The 21,138-nt window shown below is 37.3% G+C and overlaps 1 protein-coding gene across 5 annotated transcripts in view; it reads left to right on the top strand.

The window, feature by feature from the left end:
* The window catches only part of gapvd1 (GTPase activating protein and VPS9 domains 1), a 53,882-nt gene extending 33,155 nt beyond the window's left edge, over positions 1-20,727 (top strand). For 4 of the 5 annotated variants that reach the window (XR_007187499.1, XR_007187502.1, XR_007187500.1 and 1 more), the window contains 3 exons: positions 201-336; positions 3,815-3,934; positions 5,291-5,368. Coding sequence is in view for 1 of the 5 variants with exons in the window: in XM_048210221.1 (XP_048066178.1) it covers positions 201-336; positions 3,822-3,934; positions 5,291-5,368; positions 6,147-6,493; positions 7,681-7,768; positions 10,070-10,102; positions 10,868-10,939; positions 11,026-11,157; positions 11,615-11,744; positions 11,859-11,971; positions 13,125-13,284; positions 14,978-15,165; positions 16,326-16,539; positions 16,842-16,914; positions 17,002-17,199; positions 18,538-18,678 (2,216 nt within the window). In the remaining 4 variants the exon portion in view is untranslated. Of the gene's footprint in view, positions 1-200; positions 337-3,814; positions 3,935-5,290; positions 5,369-6,146; positions 6,494-7,680; positions 7,769-10,069; positions 10,103-10,867; positions 10,940-11,025; positions 11,158-11,614; positions 11,745-11,858; positions 11,972-13,124; positions 13,285-14,977; positions 15,166-16,325; positions 16,540-16,841; positions 16,915-17,001; positions 17,200-18,537 lie in introns of those variants that run through there. The other variant, XM_048210221.1, reaches the window with a different exon arrangement.
* Positions 20,728-21,138: the final 411 nt, after the last annotated feature.

The raw sequence follows: 21,138 nt of genomic DNA, 5'->3' as shown, positions 1-21,138 counted from the left end.
GAGAAAATGAGTGATTGTTTTTTGCTTTTCTGGGGTTTGTTACAGTTCTTGGCAGTGGAAAAGTAGACTCCGAAGACCAATTGAGACCTTGCATTATTACAAATGAGCACGTAAATGAGAGCCCTCCACAGGGATGCCCTGAGTGTCTTTATGTGTGTGTAGAAACACCGTTTTCTACAGTTAATGAATCTGTGTTGCAGAAGCTGCAGACCTGAAGCAGGAGGAACGCTTGCAGGAGCTGGAGAGCTGCTCGGGTGTGGGTAGCACTTCAGATGATACCGAGGTCAGAGAGGTCAGCTCTCGACCCAGCACCCCGGGACTCAGCGTTGTTGTCAGGTACACATACAGAGACGCATAAAGGCCCTGATATGCTCATGGTGAAGTTATTTTTAGTTCTTTCGCTTAAGGGGTAAAAAGAAGTTTGAAATACCTTTGCAGCAATATACTGTTTGTGAAACGTTAACGTTCGTGAGCGTCGTTTAGATTAATATGTTAAAGGGGTCCTTGATTATGATTTCACTTTTTTTATCTTTAGTTTAAACAACATCTGCAAAGTTACGATGCTCAAAGTTCAATGCAAAGGGAGATGTTTTCTTCTACAGAAAATTGCTTTTTAAGGACTACAACAAACGGCTGGTAGGGACTACAATGAACTTCTTCCTGGGTTGTTGACATTACAAACCCCAAAATTTACATAAACCCTGTCCCCGAGATTCTCCAGGCTTTGTTGTTGTTGAACAACCAAAGCGTGAGCTGTTAAAGCTCCGCCCTCTTCTGGAAAGCAGCAGCTCATTTGCATTTAAAGGGATACACGAAAACAGCATGTTTTTGCTCAAACCCAAATAGAGTGCCCCAGGGATGATGCGTTTTTGTAGGCCAACCCGGAAGTTAGCGGCGCACGGGTTCCCTCGGTTGAAAGCCTATGCATTTTTCCCATAGACTTTTGGAAAATCGCAGAAAATAAGCTCTGTGTTTAACAAAGGGTTATGACACTTACACGTTTTGTTTATCAAGATAATCTTTACAAGTTAACACAACATTTATTTTGAAGCCTAAATAAAGTCGTCAGATATAAAAGGCTAACAGTAGGCCATAAACGGACTACAGCACAGCACACCATGGTCGCGGATCAACGTCGTCACCACCAAGCGTCCTCAAACTTTATTTAGAAAACAATGTCTATTTAAAAACATGCTCACTGATTGATCTGCTCTGTGTATGAATACTTATCCACTTATTCATGAGAAATGCTGTCCAAATGTCCTGTTTTGTCATGATGACGTCTAAAGTCCCCGCCAAAGGAAGTAGTCCCTTTTAGCAATTTGTTAGCAACCGCCGATTTTAAGACACAGTAAAAGGTTTAAAAAAATCACAAGTGGGTTATAACTGGTGTGTTTTATATCATAGATCAAAACGTGAAAGTATTTAGAGGCTTTGTTAACCACAGACCTTATTTCAGGCGATTTAGCAAAAACCCATTAAAAAAAACCCATAGACTTTACAGCGTTGGAACTGGAAGTCCTAAAATGCTAACTCGCTTCCGGGTTTTGCCTACAAAAACGCGTCATCCCTGGGGCACTCTATAGGGGCTGTGATCATAGCAACAGGGATATGTTTGCTTTCAGATATTTAATATGGCACTCCAGTAATGTCACATTGTTTATGTATTTAGCACTTTACAAAATAGATTGCTTTAAAGCAAGAATGAAAATACAGTCTTTCTTTCGCTTAGAATTACAACTTAATTTTCTACTATAAAGCAACTTTTCATTATGGTCATGTTTTTACTCATGTCTCACCTTGATGGTCTGAACAGAAGAAACGAATCATAGAAGATTTTCATGTCAAAGAAGGCAGAGCTTCAGAGCCACGCCAACATAGATGCCACAGAAAGGTGTTTGCCAGCTGAAGCTTTTCTGTAAAGTTCTCTTTGGCAAGCTGTTTTGAACCACCAAAACAAACTCCAAACAAACTTTGTTTTAGCATCAGGGCCTTAATTAGCCTGACGTGGTCATACTCAATTCTAGTCAGAATATGAGTCTGATACTGCTCCATTGGGCTTTGATTATGGGGGCGTATTTCAACCGATCCAGGAAAGACCTCAATTGGATAGACCTACAACCAATCAGAGCTACAGAGTAAGTGACGTATGTTGAGCGACGCATAGTTGTCAACAGAACTCTTCTTAGCGACCATCGGGGCCAGCTGATAAATCAAACTTTTGCCGAATCCCGTAGGAAGGACGGCAAAGACATCTTTCCCATCGACAAATGCCTTGATCGCGGCCCTCTGTTCCTCTTTTAAAATTAATGTGCTGTCGATATCTTCTATAACGGACGCGATGGCGGAATCTACACATCTCAATTATTCAACAACAGCCATCATTGTTGTAAACTAATTGACCTTTCGCAAAGACTCGCCCCCCTTAGTTACTGTTGCTTTGTCCGACAAGCCGTGGCGCTGTCACGCCACACAGAGTGGAAAATACATCGCGGAGCAAAGAGGAAACTGACAACACATCGACAGACGAGACAGAGCAGGTAACTTATGATATTAAACAAAGTCCCAGCTTTCAAACTGTGTAGTTATTAAAAAATTCAAACAATAAAACAATTGTGGCTCTTTAATGTGTTGTGACCATGATCGTGACAGATTGCTGTAGCGCCTCAGCTCAAGAGGCTCGTTAACCGATCATCTCTTTCTACTAGTCCATTTATAGCATCAAATAAACATGAATGAACATGAGAATGAATGTTGTTTCAAACGCGGAAAGACGTCAATATGCACAATTTTTCAAGTTTAACTCCACCGATGTTAATCTTCTAACTCCTGACTGCTTTGTCGGACAAAATGGCGGATGCGGCGTTCTGATTGGTTAGATCGCTTGTCAATCAAACTCCCCAAGCGCTCTTTAATGACGTGGGTGGTTACGTAACCGCAGATAGCCTGTCCATCATCGATTAAAGCCTGCCCTGGCAATTTGATTGGCTCGGCCTTCTGGGAGCCGAGCATAATTACTCCACAATGGATCGAGTCCAGACCGAACTTCCCGTCCAAAAAATGTTGTGGGCGGGGTTCGGGCTGGCACCCAGGCTAGGCCTTAATTGTCTAAATGTGTTCAAATGAATGGTCACAGTCAGTCTGGAATCACAGATTTGAGTAAGCATGAAGTCGCAGCATTCAACAACCCGAAAGTTTTAACATCCCACATACATGTCACATTTAAATTGTATTCTCTGCCTCGCTGAGTTCTTTATTCAGTGGTTCTTCTGCCCTGACATTGTGATAAAGACGAAGAGCCAGGTAATACAACGGCACGCTCCCGACAGACTCCTTGTGGAGAGTTTTCCCTAAGGACTTTGGCAGATGGATTGCCTTTCCCTTCCTCTTTCGTTCCTTCTTGCCGTTTCCATCTCTCGTTCACCTACTCTGACCTCCCTGGGGATTCTCCTGCCCTCTTTGTGTGCTCAAGGGAGCATTGGCGTGGTTTCCCCACTTCCATGAGGCGCTTGAAATGAGATTGGCTGTTCAGCTTGGCCACCACTCCATCACCTATATGCTAGACTTTTGCTTACTATCTGAACTATTCTGTATATCTGAGAGATATATGCACAGTCAAACTCTAGGCTTGTTTTGCTAAGGCAGCAGAACAAAAGTTTTTTTTTTTTTTCATTTGTTCCTTGTATAAGAGGCATGTCATGCCAATGTTTCCTCTTTGACAAACCAAACTACTTTACAACTCTGAAGGTAATATGTTTGCCTCTGTGATTTATAGTTTGAGGTTTTGCTGATTTGTTACATATTGTTTGTGCAGGCATCAGTGCCACGTCAGAGGACATCCCCAATAAGATTGAAGACCTACGCTCAGAGTGCAGCTCAGATTTTGGAGGCAAAGACTCCGTGACCAGTCCAGATGGAGAGGACTCTGCTCATGGTACAAACACACACTCAAGTGACTGATTGGGCACATACATACTGTGCTTTGTACAGAATTTTAAGATCCATATTTTCCCAGTGAATGCCAACTTTATCTGTGGTAAAAGCACATAAATTCCCTGGAAAACAGATGGCGTAAGAGCGTAATGCTGATATATCAGATGTTTAAAGAAATTAAGAGCCAGCGGAACATATAAACATGTAATAACTTGGTGCATCTTTAAGTTTAAATTCATATTTGTATGTTTTATGAGACGTTACATTTAAATGCAAGAGAATATGTCAAACTTTTTCATCTTCAGACATAAAAGCTGTTTTTCTTCACTATTAAAAGGATTAGTTCACTTCAGAATTAAAATTTCCTGATAATTTACTCACCCCCATGATATCCAAGATGTTTGTCTTTCTTTCTTCAGTTGAAAAGAAATTAAGAAAAACAGTTTTGAGGAAAACATTCCAGGATTTTTCTCCATATAGTGGATTTCACTGGGGTACAATGGGTTGAAGGTCCAAATTGCAGTTACAGTGGAGCTTCAAAGGACTCTACACGATGCCAGCTGAGGAATAAGGGTCTTAACTAGCGAAACGATCAGTCATTTTCTAAAACAATAAGTAAAAATATATACTTTTTAACCACAAATGCTTGTCTTGCACTAGCTCTGCAATGCGCCATGCATTACGTAATCACGTTGGAAAGGTCACGTATGACGTAGGTGGAAGTACTGCGGTAAGGTGAAAAACTTGGGTCTCATTTTCTCCTCCAACTTCAAAATCGTCTAACATCGTTGTTTTGCCTTTTTTTTCGTAAAGAGCGTTTGACTTAGTCTTTGCATGTTTACTTTGTAGACACTGGATCGGTACTTTCGCCTACATCATGCGTGACCTTTCCAACGTGATTACGTAATGCGTGGCACATCGCAGAGCTAGTGCAAGGCGAGCATTTGTGGTTTAAAAAGTATATACATTTTTATCTTTTTTAAATGACCAATCATTTCGCTAGATAAGACCCTTATTCCTCATCTGGGATCGTGTAGAACCCTTTGAAGCTGCACTGAAACTGCAATTTGGACCTTCAACCCGTTGTACCCCATTTAAGTCCACTATAGGGAGAAAAATCCTGGAATGTTTTCCTCAAAAACCTTAATTTCTTTTCGACTGAAGAAAGAAAGACATAAACATCTTGGATGAAATGGGGGTGAGTAAATTATCATGAAATTTTAATTCTGAAGTGAAATCTCATCCTGCACAGTTGTTGAATTTTGTTTCTTGGGATGTCTGGTGTGGGACTAACACATCCTTTGTCACTCATTTACTTCATCCCTCTTTCCACCCCTCTGTTCTTCCACCTCTCTAGGAGCTCACAGTCTATCCTGTGCACCCTCTCAAACAGATTCACTGCTGGCCATGTTTGATCCCCTCTCCTCTGGAGAAGGTAATGTCACTTCCCAGCATGCACTGCTGTTGAATGCAGTACTTACACATGTAAGACCTAGAAAGGAGTGCCATTAATGTGCCTAATGACAAGAGCCCACTAAACAGCATGTGCGCTGTGAAATAAAGGAAGCGCTTGCCAGATTTCTATCCTATTATGGCCAGAATGGTAGAATGGAGGGTTTTATCATATTGGTATTTAAAGGCTAAGTTTGATTTGTTTCTGCCCAAGCTTACAAATCCACAGTGGAAAGTTGCATAAATGTGTTGGAGAGACATTGTGAGAATCTGTATGTGTGGGGCAAGGTGAGGGGATGACAGGTTGCTAGACCTCACTGCAGGCGTTTTGGCTCAGCAGCTCGTCCCCACTGAGCTAGTGGCACAGGGCTGGCATTGGAAGGCACACAGCAGAGATGCTGTACCCTTGGAACAGGTGGCCTAGTTTCACCTGAGGTCTGTCTGACTCTGACAGCTTTCTCAAGCTTTCTCAAACTAACACACACACACACACACACACACACACACACACACACACACACACACACACACACACACACACACACTCATGCTGACGGTATGCATGGAACCTTTTTTATGAATGCCAGTTGAACAGAAGTCATGTCACGACCCTGGCATCTAGTTTTGTTTGTCAAGAACTGGCAGTTAAGTCGCAAATACCAAAGCGCAAAAGTTTTTCTCACAGGGATAGAATTTAGCTGTTGACATTATTTAAATCCAAAAGCAAGGACCCCCTGAATTTAGGTCAAATGTCTTTGCAGGTTCATGCACTGGCACCATCGTGCGGCCCAAGGTGCACTATCCCCGACCCCCTCACCCTCCCCCTGACCCACCCATTCCAGAGGCCAGCATAATGAGCCACCAGGAGCCTCGCCCGCCCCTCTTCGCCCCCCACCTGGCACAGGGTGACCTGGAGCATCCCAAGCAGAGGCACTCTTACCCTGAAAGGCTGGTGAGAAGCCGCAGCACAGATGTGGTGTCCGCTGGACGCAGACCCAACAGTGATCCCGGACTGAACCGCAGGACCATGTTGGAGGAGAGGGAACCGGCTGGGGCCTTCTCCACAGGGCCCACCTCTTCTCCCAGCAAGGATTCCCTCAAAGGAGAGGTGAAGAACATGAATTTATGTCTTGTATAATCTGTATTATTTAAAGTTCAAAGGTTTGGGGTCAGTAAGATATATATATATATATATATATATATATATATATATATATATATATATATATATATATATATATATATATATATATATATATATATATATATATATATATTATTATTATTATTATTATATATTTTTTTTTTTTTTTTTTAAGAAGTCTCTAATGCTCACCAATGCTGCATTTATTTGATTTGAAATATTATTACATCTAAAATAACATGTAATTTAACATTTTAAAATGTAATTTATTCCTGTGATAGCAAAGCTGAATTTTCAGCAGCCATTACTTTAGTTTTCAGTGTCACATGATCCTTCAGAAATCATTATAATATGCTCATTTGGTGCTCAAGAAACATTTCTTGTTATTATATTATGTTAACATTTCTAAACTGTTTTTCAAGATTCTTTGATGGATACAAAGTTCAAAATAACAGCTTTTATTTGAAATAGAATTTTTTTGTAACATTATAATTGTCTTTACTGTCAATTTTGATCAATTTAATGCATCCTTGCATGAATAATGTCTCAGTATTAATTATTATATTTATATAATAATTATTAAAAATCTTACTGATCCCCAACTTTGGATGGTAGTTTATAGTATATAAAAAATCTAAAATTTTTTTTTTTAATCAGTTTGAGTGAACATGAATTTGACTGAAGTATTTGCATAATCTTATTTTATTTCTTTTTTTTTTTTACTTCTTTTGTTTATATATTTATGTTTTTCCAAATTGAATAATTTCTGTGAAATGAGTATAAATATGTTCTTCCTCCATGTAACAATTTTCATTTCTGGACAAAAAAAAAAAAAAAATATATATATATATATATATATATATATATATATATATATATATATATATATATATATATATATATATATATATATATATATATATATATATATATATATATACAGCTATGGAAAAAAATAAGAGACCACTTAACATTGATTTCTGAACTTGGAGTGGTCTCTTAATTTTTTCCATAGCTGTATATATCTTTCTACTCAACTTTGTCTCAAATGTTTTTCTTCAGGGTTCAAGTTACTTGAGGTCAAGTAATTAACAGAATTTAAATGGTTGGGTTAACTACTCCTTAAAATTACTGTTTTTGTATCCATTCAGTCTGAGGACAGAAAGGACAGTGATGATGAGAAGTCTGACAGGAACAGACCCTGGTGGAAGAAGCGCTTTGTTCCTGCCATTCCTAAAGGTGAGGAGCCCAACTCTTACCCTGAGTGGGTTTTTTTTTTTTTTTTTTTTTTTTGTAAAAAGTGCATGTCTGCTTTCATCCTGTGGTCAACGGCTTGAAAATTGAATCGATGTAGAAATTGCTGGCATAGAAAAAAAGTACTTTGTTTGAGTGGGGGAAAAGTGCTGATAATATCTGCTTTAATTATTGGCCTAAATGGATTGATGGCAATAATTGTGAAAACACTAGTATTTGCTGATACTGACATTGTCAAGTCTATAATGTGCATCCATACAACAGTTGCACTATTTTACAGTACGTTTACTTAAATTGAACTTAGGCCCCATTTACACTGCACGGTTCAAGTGACCCAATTCCGATTTTTTCCTCTCATGTGGCACAGGTCGGATATGAGTCACGACCGTGTAAGCAGGAAAAAAGTGCATGGATTCCGATTTTCACAGATCGGTTTCAGGCCTCATTCATATGTGGTTATAAATCAGATATGAATCGGATACGTGTGTTTGCGCCTGCAGTGTAAGCGGACAGATCGGATATTCCCCTGTAAATGCGACTCCTGCGTCATTGAAAAGTGAGGGTTTTTTAACATTTCGCGGTACAGACATACCTATAACAAACAGAACATCTCTAGTTGACTGGCAGATTATTAATTTAATTTGTTTATGTTAAATAAAAGGCAATCTGACGTTGAAATGTGTTGCTCTTCAAATCACACTGAGTGTTCGTTGTCGCTGTTGTCAGTGACGACGGCTCGTGCACAGACGCACGCTTCAGTCCCTATTCGTTCCATTGAAACCACAAAATAAAAAGCACTTTGCAACTGCCCTTGATATACAATCACTGATGAATGCATTTGTTTTAATGACAAAAAAAAAAAAAAAAAAAAAAATTGTATAGGATGGCGGATTCGAGCCCATGAAGCTGAATATCTACCCGTACCCGAGTATTCTTCAACTCACACGCTTCCAGCGGAGCTGCGTACGTATACTGTCGTGAAGAATTTGTATTATTTTTATGCAGGGATGTAACTATTGCATTAAAAGGGTTTCTATATGAATTCATGTCAATAAATTAAGCTCAATGTACCATTGAAATTGATTTGTGATGTCAAATAGGCTATTTTTGGTACGTTTCGCCAAGTGCAGTGTAAAAAGGACACATCCGATACAGGTCACTTTTAAAAGAAATGTAAGCACGTCGTCCAAAAAAATCGGATATGGTCAAAAGATCGGATCTGTGCATTAAGACTTGCAGTGTAAATGCGGCCTTAGTGTACTTACAGTGTACTTACCTAAAAAAACTGGGTAATATGAGACAGCTACAGGGGGTTAAGGTTAGGTTTAGGGGTAGGTTCAAGGTTAGTACCCTAGTTATTACCCAGTTATTGTAATTACTGTAATAAGTACATCGTATCTACATGAGGAACGGGACTGTAAAATAAAGTTCTACCCCTGCAACTACAAGACTTATTTAAACTTGTAAAACTCTTTATCCATGTTATTGTTTTTCTGTATGTGATCAGTATTTCTAATTGGAGAAGAATTTCTCTGTGATTTATATAATTCTTTATTAAGTCAAACATTATTCATTTTAAATATCACATTCTTTTCTATTGGCTGTTTCTTACAGATATTTGACAGTTAGACAAAAAAAAAAACATATTTAATGTTTTTTGGAATTGCCAAAAAAATAAAAAAATAAAAATAGGATCTCCAAGGCTGCATGTATTTGATCAAAAATACAGTAAAAACAGTAATATTGTGAAATGTCATTCTGTCATAATGTCATCTGTTTTCTATGTTCATATATTTTAAAATGTAATTAATTTATTCCTGTGATAGTAAAACTGAATTTTCAGCAGTCATTACTCCAGTCTTCAGTGTCACATGATCCTTCAGAAATCATTTTAATATGCTGATTTGCAACTCAAGAAACATTTCTTATATTAACAATGCTGAAAACGGTTATGCTGCTTAAAATTTTGCTTTATATTTTGTGGAAAAAAATAATAATTACAAAGTTAAAAAGAACAGCATTTATTTAAAATATAAATTTTTTTGAATGTCTTTACTGTCACATTTGATCAATTTAATGCATGTTAATTGAATAAGAATATCATATCTTTAAAAAAAAAAAAAAATACTGACCCCAAATGTTTGAACAGTCAAACTCCCAAATGCAACTCGAATCAGTCTAACTTTTCTGACGCTCAATAGCAATTAGCATTTAGCATGGATTGGGTGAAGAGTTTGTGTTTGTGAACCCCAACCCTGTCTGTTGCTGTCTGTGTTCCTCACACAGTGCTCTATTGGACTGCAGAGGGTGAACTCCCAGGTAACACACTCTTCAAGCTCTCTCCCATTCAATCTAGTGCTGTACACCAGCGGCCCGAATTTGTACTAGATCCTGTAGACTCCTCCTTGCCACTTTGTGACATGAAACAATCGAGCTTCATCTTTTCATTCATGCAGCCATTTTGGTTTTCCATGGTTTATTTTGCAGTGGTTGACCTCTATAAGAGGACATTTGCTCAAATATGCGCTTGGAAAATATGCGTAATTTAATGTAGGTATATCAAAACTACCAGTACTTTGGTTACAAGTCAAAACTAAAATAAATAATAATTATTATTAAAGTATTTCACTTTTATTAAATTAAATGAAAAAGAAAAAGGTTGTTTTAATAGCATATTGCTTTTTGCTGTTGAATCAAAATTGATATGGAGATTCATGAAATTTTAACTATTGAAATTTTAGTATTGTAACCTTTTTTTTAGACTTCCTGTCATATAAAGACAATATAATCTGTTGGTTTTTGCACACAGCCTAAATTCACATGAGCATACACATGACATTCTGCAACACAGAGCTCCACATCTGTGTGTTTGCACTTTAGTAGTGACATGCTTCCTGTTTTAGTTCCCCATTACTGAAATTTTGGTTGTGGCTCATGTGTGGAGCAAAAGCATTCAAAGCATGTTTGTCCATTTGCCACAGTGGACTGGAGAGAGTCCGTGTCTTGAGGTTAGCTTTCTCATAGGAACACGACTGCAGCGTTCTGCCGTTTTGTGAGAATAACGGCTTCTATTCGTTTCTGCAGTGCCGATCGCGGGGCTCCGGAAGCGGGATAAGCCAGAAAAAGATGAGCAAGGAGCAGAGAGGGTCCCGCAAGGTCTGCACACATTTAACTCCATCATACACTTACTGCAACCATTGTCCACATTGATCAATTAATGTATGCATTTTTGTGCATCTCAGATGAGCCTTCAATGCTCAGACAGAGCTCTAAGACCCAGTCAGCAGAGGCAATAATGGACAAATACATCAGGTACATGGAGAAACGACCCGCCCCCAGTGATGGAGCAGTTGCTGGAACCTATATTGGACAAGGTTTGCTATATAATAATATTCATTCTTTATACACAAACACACACAAAAGAACACACTTTTTTCTTTAGAGTTGAGGAGTAAATAACTTGGAGTAAAAGTAGTGATGCTTCTAACTCAGTGGTCTCAAACTGAACAGAGGTCAGCCCTGCAGAGTTTAGCTCCAACTCGGCTGCTTGAAAGTTTCTAGTAATCCTGGAGTCCTTGATTAGCGGTATCAGGTATTCGGATCAGGGTCAGGCTGTGTTCTGTGTTACTGATTTTACTCACCCAGGGTATAACTACCCTAAAATTTGAGAATTTTTGTAGTTTACCACTGGGGAAACTATATTATTCTTAAATTGAAGTAATTAAAGGAATAGCACTACTTACTATGCTTTCTACTCTCATCTTTTAGACAAAATTTATCACTGATACAGTTTGTTGTCTGCTGCTGTAACTGTTTTTCTCTGTTTTACAGAGCCTTGTAGAGAAGGAGACAGTGAGCATGACTCTCCTAAAGATGAAGTTCTGCAGAACATCTCTGCAGATGACCTTCCAGACTCTGCCAGTCAGACCGCACCACCTCAGGACAAGACGTTCTCCTTCAGGTCAGACAAAATCAGTACATTCTGAAAGTCTAAATCTCAGTTAGGAACCAAAATGGCAATGGACATTTAACAGAGTCAGACTGATAACCTGCCATGTCTGTTTCATCTCTGCAGTGATATTAAGAAAAAGCTACGCATGGCGCTGTGCTCTGCAGATTCGGTTGTATTTCCCATCATTCCACCTGCTACAACACGTAATGGCCTCCCGGACCATGCAGATCCCGAAGGTTCCTATTACCCATATTATCTTTTATGTATATTTGCCTCCTCTATACTAAGTTGTAATATATATTTTGTAATACATACAGTGCTTAACAAATTTATTAGACCACCACCCAATGTAAGGTTTATGCCATAGCTGCCCTAAACTAACAGTATTGGTGATTACCAAATTTTTGTATAATGGTTAATCCACACCAGTAAGTGTAAGCTCTTTAGTCACAGTAGTGTTTTTAATGCTAAAATATAATTATTGTTGGGATTTAATGTATTAAAAGATCGCACAAAAGTTTCATCAAAAGCAAGTACAAACTATTTGGAAGTCAATAACAGAGACTATGGAAAAGTACATAAAAACAATGCCAACTTGTCAAGGCCAAACGAGGCCATAAAAAAAAAAAAAAAAAAAATAATATATATATATATATATATATATATATATATATATATATATATATATATATATATATATATATATATATATATATATATATATATATAATACATCATCTTTTGGTTATTATGTGTAAATAAAGACACTTTTTTTTTTTTTTTTTTTCCAGTTTATTTGCCTAAAAAAATACAATAACATTTTAGTTTTAAACAACTTTTTGACAGATTCCTAAAATATTTGTGTGATCTAATAAATTTGACACGTGGTCTAATAAATTTGTTAGGCACTGTATAGATATGTAAAGTAGTAGTAGTAGTAGTAGTAGTAGTAGTAGTAGTAGTAGTAGTAGTACTAGTAGTACTAGTAGTACTAGTAGTAGTAGTAGTAGTAGTAGTAGTACTAGTAGTAGTAGTAGTAGTAGTACTAGTAGTAGTAGTAGTAGTAAAAATAAAAGAACAATAATATTGGCATACTATTTTGTAACAGTTTTTAGTGTTTTAATGATGTAATAATACATTTTTATTGTTATTATTATTTTTAATTATATCATATTATTTATTTATTATAGCAATTATATTGAAATATCATGAACTACTACTATTATTATCATCATTATGGTAGTATTCAGTCCTATTTAAAATCAACCTTCTTTTGAAATAAAGTTTTTGTAGCTTTCTGCTCATGGGGTGGAAGTAGCTGGTACGCAGGTTCTGAGGTTCAAAACGCTGTGCATTTATGTCTGGCCCCTGTCTCCTCTCTCTCCTCAGACAACGAGATCGTGTGCTTTCTGAAGGTGCAGCTGGCGGAGGCCATTAACCTGCAGGATAAGAACCAGATGGCTCAGATCCAGGAGACTACGCGCTGCGTCAGCCACCTCGACCCCCGCACCTGCAGAAAACTGCTCACTGCCATGGCAGAGGACTACAGGTACACACATTATTCTCTTATTCTCTCTCTCCATCTCTTAATGTCTCACTAACTTTCTGTCTCATTGTCTCTCTCTTTTAGTCACTTCTCTCACACACAGCTATGAATCACCATTTAAAGGCAGGGTAGGCAAAAAAATGTATAAAAAACTTTTTTTCAAAATTTGTTTAAACTTTATTTATATATCAATACATAATTACGCATGTAAGTACTCTGAAAAAGAAAGTATAAAAATCGAGTGTCTGTAGACCTCTCACGACTGTTTTAAAGACAGCTCATTATTTCCATTCACTCCACCCCCTCCCTTCTGGGCTCCTTCCAAAGCCACGCCCCCAAAACGCATGAACGTGTGACTCCGACCACTGAGCTGGAAGACGCATTATTTACCTGAGACGAGCGGAGAGGAAGGAGCACAGTGCATGTAGTGACATCATGTCAGAATCACATGTAATAAAAATAACTTTAAAATTATGAAGATAAACAAACAAGATGTATTTTAGTACTCACTATCAAGCTAGCATATTGATATTGGTAAAGTTTAAAATATATATTTTTTGATTCGCTAACGAGCTAGTTATCTATAAGCAAAGCTAAAAACAGGTTGCATGATACACGTTTTTCCATTACCATCATTTACACTGTGATGAAGATGAATTTCGTGTAAGATTCATAACATATACGTTGTTCTACAGATCAACAGAGTAACATACACTCAAATATCAACTCACAACTGCATTGCAGACACAAAATAATAACACACACATACAACAAAGTGTGTACGACACACACAGATACAAGATAAAACATCAGTAAACATAGGCTAGAGAATATAAAAACAAAACAAAGGCGAAAAAAACGTGCAGGTAAACTTGCAGGTGAACATGGTAAAAGACTTAGACAGAGGGTAAAATTATGCACAATTCAACACTATAGCTATCATTATTTATCGTCTCTACTACGGCTCGCTAAGTAATGTTATGTTAGCTATATTACGCAGCTACGTGTGCTAATGACACATGCTTCATGAAAAAATAAACAAAAAAATATGTATGATCAAAATACAAAAAGAAAGATTTACCTGTCCAGCAGAAATAAAGCCATCAAGGAGTCACTTTTCAGCCCCTTGAGTTCCCTCAGTTCTCGCCATCGCTGGAAAGCCACGCCGATATTAACTCGCGTTTTATTTCTTTGTTTATCCAAAGACTTTTTGTTCATTGCCTTTTCTTGTACTGTTACTGTCTTCCTTTTTTTGCCTGGTTTGCCTTCACTAACTGCATAGGCCGATACTGTGAATTTAGCTTGCTGTTTCTCTGCCATTGTTTTGGTATTCCTAGGATCCGTGCCTCTTGGATTCCCCAAATCAAACGTGCGCGCGCAAGTGGGCAGGTCATGTGTGGCAAAAGGGTGGTTGCCATGGTTGCGAGAGAGTGACAGCCGCCTAAGCCAATCCTATGTTTCGTCCCGGATGGAAATAATGAGCTGTGTTTAATACAGATTAAACGGTCTAGAGTCACTCGATTTTTATACTCTTTTTACCAGAGTTCTTACATTTTAATTATGCATGTATATATATAGAAAGTTTAAACAAATTTGGAACAAAATTTCTTACCTACCCTGCCTTTAATAAAAGATTGTGCTGACATATTTTTGGGCATGACTCCATAATGAGCGCTGTGATGGTTTTGTGCTGTAGGAAGCGGGCTCCGTACATCGCCTATCTGACGCGGTGTCGGCAAGGCCTGCAGACGTCTCAGGCTCATCTGGAGCGACTCCTGCAGAGAGTGTTGAGAGATAAAGAAGTGGCCAACCGCTACTTTACCACCGTCTGTGTCCGACTGCTGCTGGAACACATGGAGTCTAAGATGCTTGACTTCATCAAAGGTCTATATGAATCTCTGTGTAGATGAGAACGGCTTGTACTTCACTTTTTGTGTTGATTGCCAAATCCTGAAAAATCCAATGGTTTGTTTTAAGTAGCAAAGGTGGATATTTGTCTCATTAGAGCTGAGGTCTCAAACTTTAATTACCTGGCGGTCACCAGCCAGCTGGTGATCTCCATTGGGGACAATTCAGTGGTTACAAAAATACATGTGTTTTTACAGCTATTAATTTTATACATTTATTTATACATGGTTGGCCCTTTTTTAGAGCATAGTGACTCGTTTTAAACTACTATCTAGTGTACTACTGTGTTGTTTAGCAGATTAATGCTGTCTAAGATTGTATACATGGGGAACTACATAGTACTCCTGGCACATCAGGCAGGTCACAGTCTCAGAAACATCACAGTCTGACTGTGAAGTCAGTTATTAAAATATACACTACCATTCAAAAGTTTGGGTTTGGTAAGATTTTAAAAGAAAGGCTAAGGCTGCATTTCTTTGATCAAAAATGCAGTATGAACAGTAAGATTGTGAAATATTAATGCAATTTAAAATAACTGTTTTCTATTTGAATATATTTGTAAATGTAATTTATTCCTGTGATGGCAAAGCTGAATTTTCAGCATCATTACTCCAGTCTTCAGTGTCACATGATCCTTCAGAAATCATTCTAATTTGCTGCTCAAGAAACATTTGTTATTATTATCAATGTTGAACAGTTGAGCTGCTTAAGATTTTTGTGGAAACCATGCTACATTTTGATGTTTTTACATTTACATTTGAATAGAAAGTTCAAAAGAAAAGTGTTTATTTTTAATAGAAATATTTTATAACATTATAAATGTCTTTACTGTCACTTTTGATCAAATTAATGAATTCTTGCTAAATAAAAGTATTACTTTCTTTAAAAAAAACTTACTGATCCCCACCTTTTGAATGGTAGTGTGAAAGGATTTTTTGTAATTAAAATATTATCATTTTCAAATAGACATAAATTGGCTGCAGTAGCTGCAGCTGGTTGAAAATTGACAATATTGTCATAATGCAACATAAATTTACCAAATGTACATTTAATTAAACTATTAGCATTTGAGTGGTTGTATGAAATGATAGATGAGACCTCTGTATTTGAGACTGACTCTCTCTGCTGTTCCACAGCATTTCAGGGCTGCACAGCAGCTGACGATAAGACAGCAGCCGTGGAGGATTTCCTGCGTTACCTGTATGGAGCCATGGCCCATGATGCCATCTGGCAGTATGCCAGTGAGGAGCAGCTCCAGGATGCCCAGATGGCCATCGAACGCAGCGTCATGAACCGCATCTTCAAACTGGCATTCTACCCCAATCAGGATGGGGACATCCACAGAGACGAGTGAGGAAACTCAAATCCTGAATTTTACCTTTTTCCTAATTCCTTTCCATGTTGATTCATACATTGTGTCTGAATTAAATGTGATGCATCAAAACAATCACCTCTATACTAATCTGCATGTCGGACATTTTGTCAATCACATGGTTTCAAATTGCACTGGATAGCCTTGCACACAATGACATTTCATTGGTCCAAAATCCTGTTCATGCCTGCATATTAAAATCACTGCCAGTTGAAACATGAAAACTGATGCTTTTTCAGCATTTTAAATGTCTTTTAATGGGATGTCTCCTTTATTCAAGGCTATTCCACGAGCACATTCAGCGTCTTTCTAAAGTGGTGACGGCCAATCACAAAGCTCTGCAGATCCCGGAGGTAAACATTTGCACTACACCTCAGAATATAGTTAGAAATGAAAACGGAAAACTGCAGTCTGATGTGTGCGTGTGTGAATCTGTGCAGGTGTATCTGAAAGAAGCACCGTGGCCCTCAGCACAAGCTGAGATCAGGACCATCAATGCCTATAAGACCCCACGAGATAAGGTGCAGTGTATCCTGCGCATGTGCTCCACCATTATGAACCTGCTCAGCCTGGCCAATGAGGACGCTGTACCCGGGGCGGACGACTTTGTCCCTGTGCTTGTCTTTGTCCTGATTAAGGTGAGTTAAGAGACACAACCATAGAGTGATAATGCTGCTAATTGCATTAAGTGTGTTGTTTATTATGTAACATTTCTAATAGTTGGCCCAAAAGCATTGGTGTCTTCTACATAATCAAATATTCTTTGCTATTTAATGAAAGTATCTATTTAGAAGTTCATTAAATAATTTCAGTTCTGCATTCACAATTACAATATATCCACAGCATATTTTAAGATGTAATGAAAAACGGCACATCCTTTCAAATACAAGCAACAAAATATTATGTTTTAATTAAAAATAAAACAAAAAAATAAATTGTTTCAAATGCTACAAGTGAATTTAGACATCATGAAAAATGCAGTTATTTTGAGATTTGCTATAAATGGTTTAACTGTGTTAATATATTATTATTATTATTATTATTATTATTATTTATGGTTTTAAACATTAGATTTTTAAGAGCATTAAATTATGGCAAAGATAAAAATGGGGAAATGAGCATGCACAATTAAATATCCATTATAGAATGATACCAATTAATGAAGTTAAAATGATTAAATAGAAATAATCTCAATATTAACCAATAACCGATATTATATTGATATATTGTGCATCCCTGCTACAAATAAAATTTTACAAATTTTTTAATATTTTGAGATTCATTTTATATAAAAGTTCAAAAGTTGGTTAGGTTTTTTTAATGTTTTTGAAAGAACGCTCAATAAAGATGCGTTTATTTGATCAAAAATACAACAAAAGAGTAATATCATGAATTGTTTTAATATACTTGGCAAAGCTGAATTTTCAGCATCATTACTCCAGTCTTTAGTGTCACATGATCCTTAAGAAATCATTCTAATATGCTGATTTGGTGCTTAAGAAACATTTCTTATTATTGTCAATGTTGAAAACAGTTGTTCTGTATTTTGCTTGTATTTTTTAAAGATTTTTTGATGAGTAGAAAGTTCAAAAGAATCACATTTATTTAAAATAGATTTTTTTTGTAACACTGTGAATGTCTTTACCGTCACTTTTGATAAATTTAATGCATCCTCGCTGAATAAAAGTTATGATTTAACGCTAGTGTGTTTCAAGGTGAAAAGTCTTCAGGAACAAACTTAATGCACTGATCCTTGTGCTAGAGTTTTGTTTGCTCGATGAATAAGTTTTGTTATCGTGTGTGAGTTTTTCACATCTTCCCACCCCATACCTATTTGTGTTAGCGATGCACACGCCCACACCAGATTTTCGAAACTTGTAAGCGCGCTTGAATGTGTAAGCATGCACAATGTGGGTGGTCAGATGTTATCTCGTACGTTAATTCCCCCCTCTCGCTCATTCTCTCCCTCCCTCCAGGCAAACCCACCCTGCCTTCTGTCCACCATTCAGTACATCAATAATTTCTACGCCAGCAGGCTGAGCGGGGAGGAGTGCTATTGGTGGATGCAGTTCACTGCCGCCGTGGAATTCATTAAAACCATCGACGATCGCAAGTGAAGCAGAACAGCCACCTGTATGGGCAGACTGTAGGAGAGAGAGAGAGAGAGAGAGAGGACAGCGCGGACGACTACTCTCCCCTTCATCACAACGAGGCATCGCCTCAGTCTGTATAGCTGTACATAATAAAATAAAAAAGTTTAAAAGCGATCAAAAATTAGATATGATCATGACAGGTTTTACTACGGTGGGGTATTGAATGAATGAAATCAAATAATGCGGCCGGTGGCGACATTGCCGCTCTCTCTACTGATCTCGCTTATAACCCACGTCTTTTTCTGTAGTATTGGGGAGGTGCTGGGGCTTAGAATCAAATTTTATATTAAACAGATTTAGCAAGTAATTAGTTGTTAAAACATACCTATCAAATGAAAAAGGGACCAGGAACTACCTGCAAACGTTCATGTGTCGGGACGCTTCAGAGGGGAACCCATGATTCTGTTCTTCTCGTATAAACCGTGCAATCTCACCCCATTCATAGCTAACAGTCACACGCAGAGTCATATCATAAAACGCATCACTATAGATGCTGCCAGTGTATCAATGTTACAGTTTATCAAATTAATCATGCCATTATTTTAATAGGGCAGCTTGTTCTATGAATGTAAGCAGGTGTTGTCATTATTGTACATTCATTCTTTACTACGTTTCCCAGACGATTTGGAAAAAAGGGCCCACATATTTATATAAAATAAAATGTATTTATTACTTAACTCCTGTATTTAATGTTTTATTATATTTACTGACTTGTTCCATGAATTAGCTGTTGGACAGATGCACACAGTTCGGTTGAGGAAGCAAGTTTGAGAAAAATTAAGTCTCACAGAAGCTGCTAAAACAGGGTGTCTTCACATTAGCGGATAGAGTTGTAAATTAGTGCCTTGCAGATATTTGCAGTACCACTTGTTCTTTTAGTTTTGGTGGGTTTTCTGCCACATGTTTCTTGAAGTGAGGAAGTCGGATCTGTCAAAGCCTGGCTATTAATAACCAACCTACAGTAAAAAGTACAACATGCCATATAGAAACACCCCACCCCACAATTGGACGTTCAGTATGTGGATGCTTATTTGTGTTGAATGACTGTTAGGTCTTACGAAATGGTCTTACACAAAAGTTACTGCTGTTGTCCCCAGAAAATCTTTTTATTTAGTTTGATACTGACCTTTACTTGTGTTTAAATTCCATGTATTGTTTTCAGAGTTCTTACTTTTCTAGGATTAAAATCGTTGTTATTTTTATAATGCAGTTCCCAAGTAAAACTATGAGTTAGGAGGACTATTTTTTGTGTATTTTGTGGTGCACTTTTAGAAAAAGGCAAAAAATTTTACCTTTAGGGCAATAATAGCTTGTCATTGGGGCTGTATTTACCCCTAAAAGATTCATAGTAGTATCTTAAGGGCACATATTACTACTCCTAATGTACTAATACGCACCTTTTAGGGTTAGATAAGGTACAAATTGTCCCTCTTATGGGAACTCCCCTTGTGACAAGCTGTTGTACACCTAAAGGTACAATTTTTGCACTTTTTTTTCTGATGGTGTTTTGTTTGAGTTTAGATAGCGAAGAACATTTTAACACTGTGGCATCTTTATCAGTGCTTGAGGACTAGTATATTGACGTTGTTGAGGAGAATATATCTATGCGATTCAGGCTACCTCATGTCATAATCCCGTAAATTAGCACATACAGTATTCTTCATAACAGTTTTGCTGTTGATATCGGCACAATATATTATTTAAACAGGAATGTAGAATATCATAATCTACAGTACATGTTATTGCTAAATTATCTTTATCACATCAGAACTTCCCAATAACCTTTGCACTTGCGTAGAACTAGGGCAAAAGAACTGTAGCCCTAACATTTTGTGTGGTTGTCCAAGTTTTCCCTTTCAAATCTGTCTTTTATTGTTGCTCCTAAAGATGTGTGAATATCCGAAAACAAACTCTGGTTGTTGATTTTGGTCCTAAATATAGTAGATGCACTTAGAACTATTAGTTCTACCTCCAACTGTGTACATAAAGGGATTAATAAAATATTGTAATGCATTCTTTTCCTCTAGCTTTTGTAGCCTGTAGAGCTCTGTATATACTTTTTTTCCTTCTGATTTGAATGGTGCATGAACTTGATATTGCCGGTTGCTACCATGTATCTCTCTTGCACAAACTGTAATACGAAGAGCATCAGCTACAAGACTCTTAATTTGCAGTGCACTTTGGAACAACACTGATTTTCTGTATAACATTTATATTCTATATAAATGTCATAACAGACTATCTTTGTTTTTACTTGTTCCTTTTTAAATTATAATGTGATATTAATTTTTGCCTTTTCAACATTTTCTGTAATGTGGAATCGGGTATTATTGATCTTAATATCTCAAATGGTTCAGGCTAGCACACTATTTTGGTGCTCTTTTTGTTTGCAGTGGTTGGAGTTATTAATATTATTATTTTTTA

The sequence above is a fragment of the Megalobrama amblycephala genome, linkage group LG12 (genome assembly GCF_018812025.1).
Source record: "Megalobrama amblycephala isolate DHTTF-2021 linkage group LG12, ASM1881202v1, whole genome shotgun sequence".
Taxonomy (NCBI): Eukaryota; Metazoa; Chordata; class Actinopteri; order Cypriniformes; family Xenocyprididae; genus Megalobrama; species Megalobrama amblycephala.
This window is presented reverse-complemented; position numbering and strand designations above follow the sequence as displayed.